We start from the raw sequence: 17266 nt of genomic DNA, 5'->3' as shown, positions 1-17266 counted from the left end.
GGTAGCCATTTGGCTCCAGGAGAAGTATATAGTGGGCTCAGCATGCATGTTGGTACTTGCATCCCTGGATCCAATGAAAGCTGTAATGGCACCGGACGGGGTTAAAAGCAGAGTGTGCTTGGCGTGCATGCTGTACCTGCGCTCCCTGGACTTTGTGTGGCTGTCGTGGCCCATAACAGGTAGGAAATAGTGTTAGGGACCACTCATGAAGGCGACCTTGACGTGGTGAGTGGCTTATTACGCTTTGGCCAAAATGTACACCAATGCCTTATTCAACATCCAGCATAAAGGCAGGGCAGAGTGCTGGTTTGCAGAGTGCGATTGCATTAGTGTTTTTACAATGAGCATTTGGCCGCAGCTAGAAGGTGCGTTAACAATGAGTGTTTAGATGGACGTAAATGAGACGTGGGTTGAGCAAGCAGCACCAGTCCTACTGTGAGATTAATCTTAGGGGGCCTACTGCTCACATATGTGCTTGAACCTTCGTCCAAAAGGAGCTGACCAGTGCACAATACCACCAATATATGACTTGGCATGCCAAAATGGGAATGACATCTCCAACAGAGTCTGGTGGATGATAAACCCTGCCCAAACAAAAGATCTGGTGTTTTATACCATCATGACAGTAATTTATAGTGATTTTCCTGTATTTTTACACAAGGTGAGAAGCCATGAGAATGAGCTAAAATTAAGGTCTTGTCTGCTTTCGATACAGATATACCTAATTCCCTCTCCCAAGACAGTAAAAAGATGGAGATTCAACAGAAGATAATAACAATTGTTGGGAATATATAGAGTAGAGTTTTTGTCATGTACGTTTGTGTGCAAGAGTCGAACCAGGATAGCTGCCTGCAGGCTGAGTTTGAGCAGAAAAATAGGGAGCATACAGCCTGAATTAGCACTGCAGAAAGAGAAGTCTAATAGAAAATCTTGCTTCTAAAGGGTGTTACATGTTTATGTTTTCTGCAGAAAACAACTGTGCACTCTAGTGTATAACATTCACTTAAAATTTAAAAAACCATTCAATTAAAATTGAAAGAAAGCATGCTATTGTTATGCGGGTACATACCAAATGTTTATACTCTACTGCCAACTCCTCCTCATTCGTATACTCCAATGCCTTGTCTTGTGTACCGAGCAAATTAAATCTGCGATACCTAACAAAAAAAAAGAAGAAAAATAATTTGCTATGCATGTATAAAAATCCTAGATAACCTGGTGATAAGAATGCATGTAATGTTATTCTCAGGTGCTTCAGCACCTAATTAAATAAAAAATGGTCTTACCCCTTGATGTCTGGAGGATACCTGTTAAAGACATATAACTGGCATTAAATACACGTAATGGACACATGCATACATATAAATGATACACATCCTTTCTTATGACCAGCTATCTTATTTTAGAAAACCTGCCACAAGTTTCATGCTGCTAGATTCTAACACCTCCAGTGCATGCCAATGAGTCCTGATATTCATGAGAATTTGCCTTTCTAGCCCCCCCCCCCCCAGACACACACACACACACTGATTGATAGTTTTTTTTCCTGAATTAGCTACAGGTGGGCGGAGAAAGGCAAGAGCTCATGACTATTCAGTACTCATTGGCTTGTGCTGTTCAACAAAACTGCTGAGCCAATTAAAGAAAGCGACCAAGCATTTTGCTAAGGGGATCTGTCACTAGTCTATGTTGCCCTTAGTTAAGACAACATAAAAATGGTGACAGATTACCTTTAAAAACAGATTTTTGTACTTATCATAAAATCCCTTTCTTGTTGAATTAATTGGGTGAAGGGACACATAGGCCCTGCAACTAGGGGGCTGACATTAGGAATAAAAAATAAGTATTTGCTCCACCCAGGTGGCCTATACCAGTGGTGCCCAACCATTTTTCGTGCTGTGTTTTCGCGCATACACAGGCAGTAATGCATTGGAATACATGGGTTTTCTAATGAATAATAATGAAATAACTTTATAAGTAAAATTCCCCTTGTGGAAAACAAAAAAAAGTTTTATAAAGTTTAAAACGTAAAAAAATAAATAAAATGTACGTGAACAAATAGAGATTATCCTCTGCAGCAAGTGAGGTTTTCAGTGGTCACGTTAGAAAGCCTTGCTCTGGTACAACATGTGATTGGCATGTAAACAAAGACATGTAGTGTACTGGAGCAGTGGGCGGTTTAACAATCTATTTTATTACACTTTTTGCTGGTATATTTTTTTACTCGGACAGCCCGCTTTAATGTGTGTGAACCTGTAACAAAAATGTAAATTAAAAAATCTGTTTAATTTGGCAATCCTTGAAAACAGGTATATAATCATTGCACCACAGTGAGAGAAGCCCATCTTTCTTAGGGTCCGATGAGAGGCTGATCACAAAGGATCCCCAGCAATCAGTTGGAAACTGAGAGAGAATCTGTCAAAAATGGATTCCACCGCTGAAGATTTTTTATTTTCAGAATAAGGGCTCATGTATATGAATATATTTTCTTTCCGTGTCTGTTTAGGCTTTTTTTGCGGACCATATGAGGGACCATTCATTTCAATGGGTCTGCAAAAAAAAGGAAGTTACGCGTGCATTCCTATTCCATATGTCCGTTCAGCAAAAAAATAAAAATAAATAGAACATGTCCTATTATTGTCCCCATTATGGACAAGGATAGGAAGGTTCTATTAGGGGCCAGCTGTTCCGTTCCGCAAAATACGGAATGCACACGAACGTCATCCCTATTTTTTGTGGATTCGTGTTTTGCGTACCGTAAAATACATATGAGCCCTAATAGGAGGATAAATCTGCCTTGCATTGATATTTTGCTTGCCCCTTTAACTGTATTTGTCATTCAGGAGGTGACAACCCCTCTAGGAGCCGTAATAGATGCAATTTTTTGTTGTCAGTTTTGGAAGACACAGAAGAAACAGCAACTGAATGTAATGTTTAAAAAGACAAAAGATTTATGTGGGTTTTATGTGGAAACTAACATAATAAACATAAGTAGTCAACTTATCATTACAATATTAACAACGTAAAGGTCAGGACGGTTTCCCACACCCTGTTTTTCAGAAATTTTTTAAATTTTTTGTGCAGTTTTTTTTTTGAGCCAAAGCCAGGACTGGATTCGAAAGGTATACTTCTCTGTTCTGTTGGATCCAATTCTGGCTTTGGTGCAAAAATCTGCATCAAACATAGCATTTGCAGTTTTCCCAAAAAAGCGGTGTGTGAAACCACCCTTACAAATCATTAAAAATTAAACTTGTACAGTGATGACCAGTTTGCATTGTTCGCCCGCGAACATATGCGGGCTGCCATCTTTTTTCACAAGTCCGGCGAGGCACAGGTAAGCCCTTACCTGTGTTTGAGCCTGTCTGAAAACAAATGCGGTCACCGGGAGCAGGCAGTTCCGAGAACAGCCCGATGAAGGCCCCCGGTGGCTGTTCTCGGAACTGCCTGCTCCCGCTGACTGCACTTGTTTTCAGACCGGCTCGCGCACAGGCACAGGTAACGGCTTACCTGTGCCTTGCCGGACTTGTGAAAAAAGATGGCAGCCCGCATGTGTTCGCGGGCGAACAATGTGAACTGGCCATCACTGAACTTGTGTATCAAATAGCAGTAAAATTCTGAGCTCTGTGGTTTTGGAAGAAACATACTTATCTATTGTATGAGAGACCTTCATGTTGTGTCTGAGCTGCTGGGAATTCACAAGGAATCTAAAAGGAAAAATAAAGAAGCAATTCATATTAATAAGAAATTAATGATGATTAAGTTACCAATATCAGCTAATTTACTTAATCACCCACCTTCCAAACTGCAGATTATTAACAATCAACAAGACTATACTGTTATGGTAGATAAACCCTAAGGGCTCTTTCACACGACCGGATCCCGTCCGGGTAATCTGCTGCGTGAAAGAGTGCCAAGTCCCGTTCCAGACCGGAGATACGGAGCATTAACCTGACTGATAATGCTCCGAGCCTCTCTGTGATCTTTTTACTACAAAATCACAGTGAGATAACATCATTCATGTTAATGATCCGTGTCTCTGCTGTCTGGAACGGGGCTTGGCACTCTTTCACGCAGTGGATTCCACGCACTGCATCCGGTTGTGTGAAAGAGCCCTAATCTAGACTCCTTTTAAAGGAAATGTAACACCTATATTATTATTACTAAATGAAACTAGATACTGACTTAGATATTCCTTATTTTTATCTGATTATAGATATCCTATTATTCTATTTTCTGAACATAATTATGAGGACAGCTATCTTTCTTGAGCTCCTTTTGGTCAGAATTCAGAGATAAGCTTCACAGCAACCTCATGGACCATAGAAACCTGTAGTCTGGAGTCTCACTGACATCTAAGGGAGTGTGCTGTGGGCTTGCTCTGTGACCTGTGCAGAGGTCAATAAACAGGAAAGAGGATGAGGGCTGTGACCATCACTTATTGTCAATAGTAAATCTTGATTTATCTGCCTTCAGCTTTATAATGGAGGTGTTATCTTGTCTATGATGATAATGAGATGACTACCTTTAAACTATAGTACTTCAAACAGTAGGTCATTTTCTAATTTCACATCCCCTTTAAAGGAAACCTGTCACCAGGATTTTGCGCATAGAGCTGGGGACATGGGCTGCTAGATGGCCACTAGCACATCTGCAATACCCAGTCCCCATAGCTCTCTGCGCTTTTATTGTGTTAAAAAACAGTTTTGATCTATATGCAAATTACCTGATATGAGTCCTGTATCCGGAGAGGAGTCAAGCGGAAAGGAGCCCAGCACCTCCCGCGTCCTCCGAATCTCCTCCTTGCTGGCTGACGTCACAGAGCTGGAGCGCCGAAATCTCGCGATGCGCGAGCTAGCGCATGCGTAGTTTGTTCCCTGTGCTGATGCCAGCACAGGGAATGAACATGATGCCGACACTGTGCATGCGCTAGCTCTCGCATCGCGAGATTTCGGCGCTCCAGCTCTGTGACGTCAGCCAGCAAGGAGGAGATTCGGAGGACGCGGGGCGGTGCTGGGCTCCTTTCCGCCCTAACTCATCTCCGGATACAGGAGTCATATCAGGTAATTTGCATATCGATCAAAACTGTTTTTTAACACAATAAAAGTGCAGAGAGCTATGGGACCTGGGTATTGCAGATGTGCTAGTGGCCATCTAGCAGCCCATGTCCCCAGCTCTATGCGCAAAATCCTGGTGACAGGTTCCCTTTAAATCTGAAGTTCAGAGGTCAGTCAGAATCTATAACACAATTTACAATATAAATCAGTTTCTTTATGACTATAGTGAGTTGAAAACACTGTAGCTTGAGACTATATGGAAAACCACTAATTGGCTCTGAAGCCACCAAAATGTCAAAATAAAAAAAATATGAAGGATTACATGCAGACAACTAATACAGATAAGCAAGTCAGAAAAGGCTACTGGAAGCAGGTAAAAGGAGTCTGTCACCAGGAAATTCAATGTTAAATCGGGCACAATGCTGTGTAGGGCAAGCTCGGCTTCCTGGTTGAAAAGGCCAGGCTCCTGCACAGTATTCTTGATTTGAAAGAGCCAGGCAAGGAGTGGCAGGGGCTAGCAGAGGAAGTGGGAGGAGCAAGGGTGCATAGAGTGGCTTGGGCCTGCCCTCCGTGCACTTAACTGCAAATTTGCATATGCGTTAAAAAGTACTTTTTCTCCAGAATGAAGCAACAAAAGGCATAATTACATTTAGCTGAGCCCTACAAGGCACTGTGTCTGGTTCCCTTTAGTTACTTTCTATGTAGAGGACAGAAGCTTCTTCAGGGCCCTGTACAGTACTAAATTTTACCTCTCCACTTCCTTTCCTCTCTCTCTCTTTTTTTTTATTTCTCCCCCATTTTTTTCTTTTTCTTTCTTGTTAGTTCTTTTGTACTGTTTATACTTGAGATCATCATTGGTTAGGGTATTTTCACACTTGCGTTAGAGGAATCCAGCAGGCAGTTCCGTTGCCGGAACTGCCTGGCAGGATACGGAAAACGTGTGCAAACTGAAACCATTTGTTTCCGGATACATTTGACAAATGCATTGAAATACCGGATCCGTCTCTCCGGTGTCATCCGGAAAAAGGGATCAGGTATTTTAATATTTTCAAATTTTTTAAAGGTCTGCACATGCGCAGACCGGAAGACCGGATCCGTCAATGCGGCAATTGTAATGCCGGATTTGGCACTAATACATTTCAATGGAAATTAATGCAAGTGTTCCGGAATTTTGGCCGGAGAAAATACCGCAGCATGCTGTGGTATTTTCTCCGGCCAAATACCGTAAAAGTGACTGAACTGAAGACATCCTGATCCATACTGAACGGAATGCACTCCATACAGAATGCATTAGGATAAAACTGAAGCATTTTTCTCTGGTATTGAACCCCTAGGATGGAACTCAATACCAGAAAACATTAACGCTAGTGGGAAAGTAACCTTAGTCTCATCTTACATCACTGTTTCAATAGTGTGTCGTGTTGAGATATCTTTAAAGGGACACTGAGAGGCCCAATAACCATAATTAGCTGTACATATATATGCACAGGTCTTCTAATGTGCATTAAAAACATATAAGTATAACCCCTGTCCACATTATGAATACAGTAAACTAACGTTTTATAACCTGAACTAATCGCTGTTCTTTCTGCCCAAGGGGAGCGGTTTCAGCTCCACTTGCGCCCAGCCAGCCTCAGCCCAACCGCCGTTTTGAAGCGCCGCCCAGCTCATCAATATTTACTTCGCTGGGCGGCTTCTGCTGTCCCCGACCTTCCGAGATCCGGCGCATGCCCAATAGAAAGCTATGGGCATCGGACTCGCTTTCAGCTTCTGCGCATGCACCCGACACCCATAGCTTTCTATTGGGCATGCGCCGAATCTCGGAAGGTCGGGGACAGCAGAAGCCGCCCAGCTCATCAATATTCACTTTGCTGGGCGGCTTCTGCTGTCCCCGACCTTCAAAACGGAGGTTGGGCTGAGGCTGGCTGGGCGCCAGTAGAGCTGAAACCCCGTCCCTTGGGCAGAAAGAAAAGCGATTACTTCAGGTTATAAAACGCGAGTTTACTGTATTCATAATGTGGACAGGGGTTATACTTATATGTTTTTAATGCACATGAGAAGACCTGTGCATGCATATGTACAGCTAATTATGGTTATTGGGCCTGTCAGTGTCCCTTTAAGTATTTGGTCCATTTGATTGTTGGGGACTTATCTGATGCAGCAATTTATCCCTTCTGCTGTCAGTTATCATTGCAGGATTTTCTGACACTCTCACGGCATTGTACTGTCCATCTCTGGTGATGTCCTCCTTCCTTTTTTTTTATATTCTGTATTAGGGGTGGGCGATATAGGCGATATGCGATATAAATTTGTGCCACGATATGGATTTTGTGCATATAGCCTATATCGCCGGACCGCGATATGATCGCGCTCTCTGCGCGCACCATGTCCTCCTGAGCCGGCACAGTGGAGAAGGAGGGAGTCCCTCCCTCCCCACTGTGCGCGGCTGCCGCTGACCACCAATGAGAACAGAGGAGGAGGGGAGGGACTGACAGTAAATCATTGAGTTTTCACGATCTCAGTGAGATCGTGAAAACTCAAATCCGATGGTATATTCTAACCCCCAGGCATTCCCATGGTGACAGGGACGCTTGCCTGGGGGTTAGAATATACAGGGCCACGCCGCTCACAGGAGAACATTTATAAACTAATCAGTAACTTTATTCATTGCTAATCTCTTTATTGGATACCTTACTATGTCTTAGCTCCAGTAACAGCAGGCAGTGCGGGCGGGCGGCACTCACTCACTGACGTCACGCGCCGCCTAGTGGGAGGAGCAGGCGCTTTACGTCAGTGAGTGCCGCCCGCCCGCACTGCCTGCTGTTACCGGAGCTAAGACATAGTAAGGTATCCAGTAAAGAGATTAGCAATGATTAAAGTTAAAGTTACTGATTAGTTTATAAATGTTCTCCTGTGAGCGTCGGGGAGGGGGATCTGTGGATGTTACTGTTTAGGGGAGGGGGATCTGTGGATGGCACTATTTAGGGGAGGGGGATCTGTGGATGGCACTATTTAGGGGAGGGGGATCTGTGGGTGGCACTGTTTAGAGGAGGGGGATCTGTGGATGGCACTGTTTAGGGGAGGGGGATCTGTGGATGGCACTGTTTAGGGGAGGGGGATATGTGGATGGCACTATTTAGGGGAGGGGGATCTGTGGATGGCACTATTTAGGGGAGGGGGATCTGTGGATGGCACTGTTTAGGGGAGGGGGATCTGGGGATGGCACTGTTTAGGGGAGGGGACTCAGCTCCCTGCTGTTGTGTGCACAGAGCACAGGGCAGCAGGGAGAGTGCAAAGTCCTATTCACCCTAATAGAGCTCTATTAGGGTAAACATGACAAGGGTTCTAGCCCTTAAGGAGGCTAATAGTTATTAAATAAAAAGTAAAAACAAACAAAAAAAAAGTTTAAAACCCCCCCCCAAATATAGAAAACAATATATCGTGATATATATCGCATATCGCACATGCTTAAAATTATATCGCAATATAGATTTTAGGCCATATCGCCCACCCCTATTCTGTATTAAGTGTGTTTGTTTAAAAACTGATAAAACCCAATAAACTCTCTGAATGAAAAAAATAAATGCAGCAAACCTCATCCGCTGTCCAAGGGAGCAGTTCATCCTGGTACGGGTAATGGGCAGTACAATACGTGTAGGGCACTACTAGATGGCCAACTGGTATATTTCAGTTGCGCAGATAATTTTCCAGAAAAATGTCCATGATGATTGACTGGATTTTCACATGTTTTGCAGTGTCTGCGGCATTGTATGTTGAATAATTTCACGTTACAAGGGCCCATGGAAGACCATTGTATGTTATTGTATGTAAATATTGTAACCTGAAGCCATTGTAGCTCAAGGAACCAGTGTTAGGGTGGTATTATACTGCCGGATGGTATTATACTGCCGGATGCTCAGGCAGTGCAAGCGTTGATGGATAACACATCCATTGGCACTCGTTTGCACTGGCTTTATTACACAGGCTGATGCAAACTATTAATTATTGGCGGTACATCCCTGATTACACAGGGATGAACACTGGTTTCCAATAATTTGCCCGATTATCGTGCAGTCTAATAGAGGTTTTAGCAAAAAGCTACACAACAACCCTAAAACAATAATATCTGTTCACACAAGCACCTACTTCATTCTCTGCTCACCTGCCACCCACAGAAAACTGGGTGCTGGTTTTCAGTACCAAAGGTCTCTTGCATGGATAGGCCATAATTGGCTGCTTAGATATGACAAATGATCTGATAGGAACAATTAACAACAAAGGATACATTATTTAAATAAAAGCAACAACACAATTCTCACATTTAGTGCCAATAGGAAATGGTATCTCATTGGTCTCTATGGGCAACTGCTCCAATTTTCCATACCTGCCCTTTTATTTTTACTTCTTACTTTACGTAGTGGGGAAAACATCTTCAAATGATCCACAAGCAATTGAGGTGTGGCAAATAGACTAGCTTATGCACTTTGAGGGGCATATCTATGTTAGACCTCATAGAGAAGCTAATGACATAGTGTGGTTGCAAGACATATGTCCATCAAGGTCAAACAAGTGATGGGAAAGAAATGGATGAATGACAGGGCTGCAGGTAAACTTTAGAACTTAGGGGGTCATTTATTAAGCTGAAATACGACAATAGTAGGCGTATTTCAGGCGCAGATTGTGCAATCTGCAACTTCTCCCCGCTCGCGCCAGGTTTAAAATAGTGGGCGTTGTCGGGGAAGGGGATTGGCTGGCAAGCTAATCTCATTTACCATTTTCTTCGCTTTTTTCAGGCATAGAAAATGGGGTAAATGTAAGACAGTTTGGAAGCTGTCTTACATTCAGAACTGGTGGAGGATCCACCGAAGTTATAAAGAGGCGCAGGTGGAACCACCGCCAGTTTAGGGGATTATTAAGACTGGCGTCTAAAATGCCAGTCTTAATAAATGTGCCCTTGGTTTCCACCTATTGATCCAGAGGAAAATAACATTTAAAAAAACTATAAGGCATTAAAGACATTGTAATCCAACCGCTGGGGGGCCCCCCACCAATCATGATATTAGGGGCCCGTACTCCCCATATGAATGGAGCAGCAAACAAGCATGTGTGGCCGATGCTCCATTCAAACTGGGGGGCAGAGGCCCCCATTCTGGTAATCAGCAGGGCCCCCAGCAGTTGGACAACCAAAGATCAGACACTTATGCCCTATCCTGTGGATAGGGGATAAGTTGTCTTAATGAGGCAACCCATTTAACCAATTTGCCCTAAAAATGTCCTTCACAAGTGGCTATCAGACTGAATCAATGTTCAAACAAGATTTCTATAATTTCCACAGGTATTGATGTTATTTTTTGTGAAGCCATCAACTATTACGGCTTATTCCCCTCTCCCCAGTCAGAAGACATGCATACACAACTTAAACTGGAGAAAACTATGACCAAAATTCCAGTGATAGCTTAAATTTACCTCTGGAGAAGACACCGCAGCATTTCAAGCAGTCGTTCCAGTAGTTTTGGAGGGTCAATTTTTAAGGGGTCTCCTTCATATGATATTTGCTTTGGAAGCTCACCAAGGTTACACAGGATACGTTTCAGCTGGAAGAACACTTCCACTGTCTTTGTCACCCTGTATTATGAGTGGAAAGAGAGTCACTTAGGCTGGCTTAACATATGTCTGCAATCCATGTTAGTTTCTCTCCGGCGTGGTACAGAAAATCCAAAGGGAATCTGACGCCAAAATTGACCCCATAGTTTTCTGCAGCATGTCAATTCTTTCCATGGATTTTACCCTGCAATTCTCTCCTATCCTCAAGATAGGTCATCAATATCTGATCAGTAGGGGTCCGAGACCCAGCAACCCCGCCAGTCAGCTCTTGAATGGAGCAAGTACTTGTAATTACACTACACTACTGCCCCACAGGCGACAACGGGCAGTGTAATGAAGAGGAAGTAGTGCCACCTCCACTTCAAACAGCTGATCAGCCAGGTGTCGGACCCCCACAAATCTGATACAGATGACCTATCTTGAGAATGGGTCATCAATATATATGGCTGCACAACCTATTTAATTTTAGGATTTTGCCTCCATCCTTACAGAGCAGTATACAATGGCTTAGGCACAACATTCTGGGTACACTCCATCTAACATACACATCTACTGCTTCCTAAAGTAGGAATATGTTTTGTTTTTGTTGCAACAATGGGTAAGCTTTAGGGTCCGTTCACATGTCCGCAATTTTTTGCGGAACGGGTGCAAACCCATTCATTTTCAATGGGGCCGGAATGGATGCGGACAGCATTTCTGGATCCGCAATTCCGTTCCCGAAAGAAATAGAACATGTCCTATTCTTGTCCGCAATTGCAGACAAGAAAAGGCATTTTCTATGAGAGTGCCGGCGATGTGCGGTCCGCAAATTGCCAGTGTCCGTGTTTAGCAAAACACTTACGGACGTGTGAATGGACCCTTAATCAAACAGAAACATATTACAGATAACTTAGATATAACTTTACAGAAGTCCATCTCAATTCAGATTCATGATCATCCACCAAAGATGGAGAACTCCAAAACAAGAACAATAACCAAGTGTATTGAGGAAACTAAATATGAAGGTTTAAAGTGGTTTTCTACTTGCCAGGTTTCGAGCTTCTTGAGACAAGTGTTCGTCGTAGCTCCAATGCAGAATAATCTTTGCCTTTGAAGCCAATCAGACAATTCTTGCTTCAGAAAATCAAGAAGGGTCTCGCACAGCCCCAGGAGTTGCTTAACTTGGTCAAGTATCTCCTTTTGTAATAAAAAATAAATAAATAATAGTAATAATATTGATTATAGCAACAGACATGCATTTATTTATTTGAGCATATTATTATTATACTCACTTATACAGTAAAGCGCTACTATATTCCGCAGAGCTTTACAGACATTAGCATCACGCTGTCCCCAGTGGGGCTCACAATCTAAGTTCCCTATCAGTATGTCTTTGGAGTGTGGGAGGAAACCGGAGAACCTGGAGGAAACCCACGCAAACATGGGGAGAACATACAAACTCCATGCAGATGTTGTCCATGGAGAGATTCCAACCTAGGACCCCAGCGCAGCAAGGCACCACTGCTAGCCACTGAGCCACCGTGCTGCCCATATACACCATAGCCCACATTTACTAATGTAAGTGCACCTAAATTGCGCTAAAACTTAGAAAAAAAATTCACACACCTAAAGGGAGATTTATAATATCCCATGCGTCTGAAAAGGTGTGGTAAAAATTCACTAACTATGGGGGGGTCATTTATTAAAGGGGCTATCCGAGGCTGGAAATGACCCCCATATGCCCGGGCCTCTCACACCGATTCTACTTACCTGGCTCCCCGCTCCCTGCGCTGCTCCTGGTCCTCACACGGCCGCAGCTGCTTTTCCCTGTATGCGGATGAAAACATCTGGTGTCGGGGTGGAGGAGCAGCCAATGGCAGGCCCTGACGGGGACGAGCCTCCCTAGCGTCACCCGTGATGCTGGGGAGGCTCGCCCCCGTCACCATTTCCAACCTCAGATAATCCTTTTAAGACTGGCGTTTTAGATGCCGGTCTTAATAACCCCTGTGCTGGTGGTGGATCCACCAAAGTTATAAAGTGGTGACGGTCTTTACATAACTTTGGCGCATCCACTGCTGGTCTAAATCTACACCAGCTTGCTTGCTGGATTAAATTTAGACCATTTTCTATGCTTAAAACAGGCATACAAAATGATAAATGAGACAATCCCACTCCCCCTTTTTTAGACCTGGCGTGAGCGGGGAAAAGTGGCGTATATCTAAGGCTACTTTCACACTAGCGTTCATAGGTCCGTTCGTGAGCTCCGTTTGAAGGAGCTCACAAGCGGACCCGAACGCCTCCGTCCAGCCCTGATGCAGTCTGAATGGAGCGGATCCGCTTGAAGATGTCACCATATAGCTCAATCTTCATATGGCTCAATCCCCCATTGACTTTACATTGAAAGTCTGAACGGATCCGCTCAGGCTACTTTCACACTTAGAATTTTTTCTAAGTTATTAATGCAGACGGATCCGTACTGAACGGAGCCTCCGTCTGCATTAATATGATCGGATCCGTTCAGAACGGATCCGATCGAACGCTAGTGTGAAAGTAGCCTAATAGTAAATTACCCCCTATGGTTTTGTGACTTTTTAAAAAATTGTCGCATCTCATAGTTTTACACAACCCTCACCACTTTTTAGAAAAGGGGTGTGACAAGGGTGGCAAGGGGGCATGGCCAGCAGCGGGCACAAATTTATCATTTAGGCCAGTTTTCTTGCGCAAATGAAGCCAGAAATCTACGGCTGCTCAGAGCTGCCATAGATTTCTCTTTTGGCGCACGGACTGCTGGAGGATGCGCCTAATTTATGATGATTTACAGGATTGGCAAATTTGCCATAATATATTAAAGAAACTGGTGATGGGATATATGCATCACACTCTTTGTGACACCACATACAATCAAACTAAGGATGGGTTTACACATGGCAGATCTGTTTCATACATTTTTGAGACTGTTCCATACATCTGAATGGGACATTCAGAAATTACAATTTCTCACCCTTCGTTTTCTGTCTAGGTCGTTCACTTGGGCCTGAAGCTCCGTAAGCTTTTTCTTGAGGTCTGGATCTGTAGGACGTGAAGCCACTGTAAGCGATAAAGGAGAACTATTAACACAGCAAGCACTTACTTGCTGCGGGATCCATACTGTGGGCTGCACCTGTACTTGCTATTGCTTCAAATGGCAAGTACAAGTGCAGCCTGGAAATTAGAGATAATCTGCGAGTGGATCGCTGTGCCATGACGTACAGAATACAAATACCTTTGCAGAGCAAGATATAAATATGCTCACAGCTAGCACCAGGCTAGCAGTTAGTTTCTTAATGGAAATGAAATACTTTCATAATGTTGCCATACAGCGCTTTAATGGGAATCTGTCACCAGGAGTTTGGACTATTATCTGCAGTAGCACATGACCAATACTGCAGATAAGGAATCCAGATATCTATTCTTTTTTTTATTATTATTATTTTCCTTCTGCCCCCATTCCCTTCATGTCAGAAATAACCCCTTCTGTACCGACCCACTTTTCACCTTAAATCCCAGGCCGATTTTTGCAAATCTGACATGTGTCACTTCATGCAGTAATAACTTTGGAACACTTTCACTTATCCAAGCAATTCTGAGACTGTTTTCTCGTGACACATTGTACTTCACGACAATCATAAATTTGAGTCAATATATTTCACCTTTATTTATAAAATAATCAAAAATGTACCAAAAATTTGGAAAAATTCGCAATTTTCTAAATCTGAATTTTTCTACGTTTAAAACAGATAGTACCGTATTTTTCGCCGTATAAGACGCACTTTTTCTCCCCCCAAAATGGAGGGAAAATGCCCCTGCGTCTTATACGGTGAATGCTGTCAGTTTTACATCGCAAGCTGCGATGTAAAGCGAGCGGGGACTCGGGGAGGGACTGGGAGGAGGAGCTGGGGGCCGGCGCAGTCACTGTACTATAGCCCCGCCGCTCCGGTATACTAATATAATATGTCTTATTTAATTAATAGTTATTAAATATGCCCCTTTATTCCTAATAGTACCTTAAAGGGAACCTGTCACCCAAAAATCGCCTATTAAGCTGTTTACAGTACCTTATAGTGCTGTATAGTCGTTTCCTGATGCACTTTTTGTTAGTTTTGCAGCATGTATGCTCAGTCAGAAATCGATGTTATATTCAGCTGCTGCCCCGTGCTTCAAGTCAGGCTTGAAGTCACGGGGGCAGCGGCCTCGGCGTCTTACATGGCCCTCTCCCCGCCCCCTGCCTCTGTGACTGACAGCCGAAATCCGATTCCGGGACCGCGCTCAACGGCCGCATGCGCAGTAAAGGGCGGCAGGAGCGCGGTCCCGGCTGCCGCGCGTACTACGCGCCGTCTTACTTTCGCCGCACTGCGCATGCGCCCGACATCCTGTATCAAACGCGCCCGCGCCCGGCATCTGGGCGCGGGCGCGTTTGATACAGGATGTCGGGCGCATGCGCAGTGCGGCGAAAGTAAGACGGCGCGTAGTACGCGCGGCAGCCGGGACCGCGCTCCTGCCGCCCTTTACTGCGCATGCGGCCGTTGAGCGCGGTCCCGGAATCGGATTTCGGCTGTCAGTCACAGAGGCAGGGGGCGGGGAGAGGGCCATGTAAGACGCCGAGGCCGCTGCCCCCGTGACTTCAAGCCTGACTTGAAGCACGGGGCAGCAGCTGAATATAACATCGATTTCTGACTGAGCATACATGCTGCAAAACTAACAAAAAGTGCATCAGGAAACGACTATACAGCACTATAAGGTACTGTAAACAGCTTAATAGGCGATTTTTGGGTGACAGGTTCCCTTTAAATCCTAAGCGCTTCAGTACAATGCAGGCCGGGCGGGCGGCAGCGTAACTCCCTGATGTCACGTGCCTGCGCCGCCTACTTTATGAATGAAGCAGGCGGCGCAGGCAAGTGACGTCAGTGAGTGACGCGCCGGCCGCCCGGCCTGCCTGCCTCCAGGCTCCATTGTACTGAAGCGGTTAGGATGTAAGGTACTATTAGGAGTTGGGGGGCATGTTTAATAACTATTAATTGAATAAGACATCTTATATTTGTATACTGGAGCGGCGGGGGATCTGTGGATGGCACAGTTATGGGCTGGGAGGGTCTGTGGATGACACATATATAACAGTGCCATGCACAGATCCCTCCCTGTAACAGTGCCAGCCACAGATCCCCCTGTAACAGTGCAAGCCACAGATCCCCCCATAACAGTGTCTGTCATCCACAGATCCCCCCATAACAGTGTCCGTCATCCACAGATCCCCCCCATGACAGTGTCCGTCATCCACAGATCCCCCCCATAACAGTGTCCGTCATCCACAGATCCCCCCCCATAACAGTGTCCGTCATCCACAGATACCCCCATAACAGTGTCCGTCATCCACAGATCCCTTCCATAACAGTGTCCGTCATCCACAGATCCCTTCCATAACAGTGTCCGTCATCCACAGATTCCCCCATAACAATGTCCGTCATCCACAGATCCCCCCCATAACAGTGTCCGTCATCCACAGATCCCCAGTAATAGTGCCATCCACAGACCACCATTAGTTCCAAACCCACAGCACACCTTTTGGTTAAAAAATTTTTTTTTCTTATTTTCCTCCCAAAAAACCTAGGTGCGTCTTATGGGCCGGTGCGTCTTATACAGCAAAAAATACGGTAATTCCTCATAAAATAATTATCAATCAACATTCCCCATATGTCTGCTTTACGTTGGCATCATTTTGTAAATGTAATTTTATTTTTTTAGGACGTTAGAAGGCTTAGAAGTTTAGAAGCCTTTTTTAAAATTTTCCAAAGCCATTTTTTTAAGCACCAATTCAGTTATACAGTGATTTTAAGGGGCTTACATAATGGAAACTACCCATAAATTACCCCATTTTAGGAACTACACCCCTCAAATTATTCAAAACTGATGTTACAAACTTTGTTAACCCTTGAGGTGTTCCACAAGAATTAAAGAAAAATGGAGGTGAAATTTCTAAATTTCACATTTTTGGTAGATTTTGTTATGTTAATCATTTTTTTCTTGCAACACAGCAAGGGTTAACAGCAAAATAAACCTCAATATATATTACTCTGATTCTGCAGTTTACAGAAATACCCCATATGTGGCGGTAAACTGCCCTATGGGCACGTGGCAGTGGTCAGAAGGAAAGGAGCACCATATGGATTTTGGAGGCAGATTTTGCTACAATGGTTTTTAGGCACCATTTTGTATTTGAAGAGACCCTGATGTACCCTACAGTGGAAACCCCCAAAAAGTGACCCCATTTTGGAAACTACACTTCTTAAAGAATATATTAAGGGGGGTACTGAGCACTTTGACCCCCTAAGCGTTTTACAGAATTTGGAAACACTTGTCTGTGAAAATGAAAAGTTTCATTTCTTCCAAGAAAATATGTGCTTTTTTTTTGTTTTGTTTTTAAACGTTAAATTTTTTTTGTAAAATTTGTATTAATTCTTTTTTCACTTTATTTTTTGCCCCACTTTGGGACTTCAACTTTTGGGGGTCTGATCCCCTTTACAATACTTCTGTATTGTGATACATTGGCTGTAAGTGTATTACCAGTGTAATACACTTACAGCTTCCTGCCTGTG

The 17266-nt window shown here is 43.9% G+C and overlaps 1 protein-coding gene across 2 annotated transcripts in view; it reads right to left on the bottom strand.

The window, feature by feature from the left end:
* The window catches only part of STAT2 (signal transducer and activator of transcription 2), an 88650-nt gene that overhangs the window by 46085 nt on the left and 25299 nt on the right, over nucleotides 1-17266 (bottom strand). For both annotated transcript variants that reach the window (XM_044284813.1, XM_044284814.1), the window contains exons 7-13: nucleotides 13639-13724; nucleotides 11686-11834; nucleotides 10521-10679; nucleotides 9217-9309; nucleotides 3645-3704; nucleotides 1287-1307; nucleotides 1070-1157 (exon numbers count right to left, since the gene is read on the bottom strand). In XM_044284813.1, the coding sequence (XP_044140748.1) occupies nucleotides 1070-1157; nucleotides 1287-1307; nucleotides 3645-3704; nucleotides 9217-9309; nucleotides 10521-10679; nucleotides 11686-11834; nucleotides 13639-13724 (656 nt within the window). The remainder of the gene's footprint in view (nucleotides 1-1069; nucleotides 1158-1286; nucleotides 1308-3644; nucleotides 3705-9216; nucleotides 9310-10520; nucleotides 10680-11685; nucleotides 11835-13638; nucleotides 13725-17266) is intronic.

Source organism: Bufo gargarizans, chromosome 3 (genome assembly GCF_014858855.1).
Source record: "Bufo gargarizans isolate SCDJY-AF-19 chromosome 3, ASM1485885v1, whole genome shotgun sequence".
In the NCBI taxonomy this organism is placed as follows: domain Eukaryota; kingdom Metazoa; phylum Chordata; class Amphibia; order Anura; family Bufonidae; genus Bufo; species Bufo gargarizans.
Note: the sequence above shows the minus strand (reverse complement) of the source record. Positions and strands in the feature narration are given on the sequence as shown.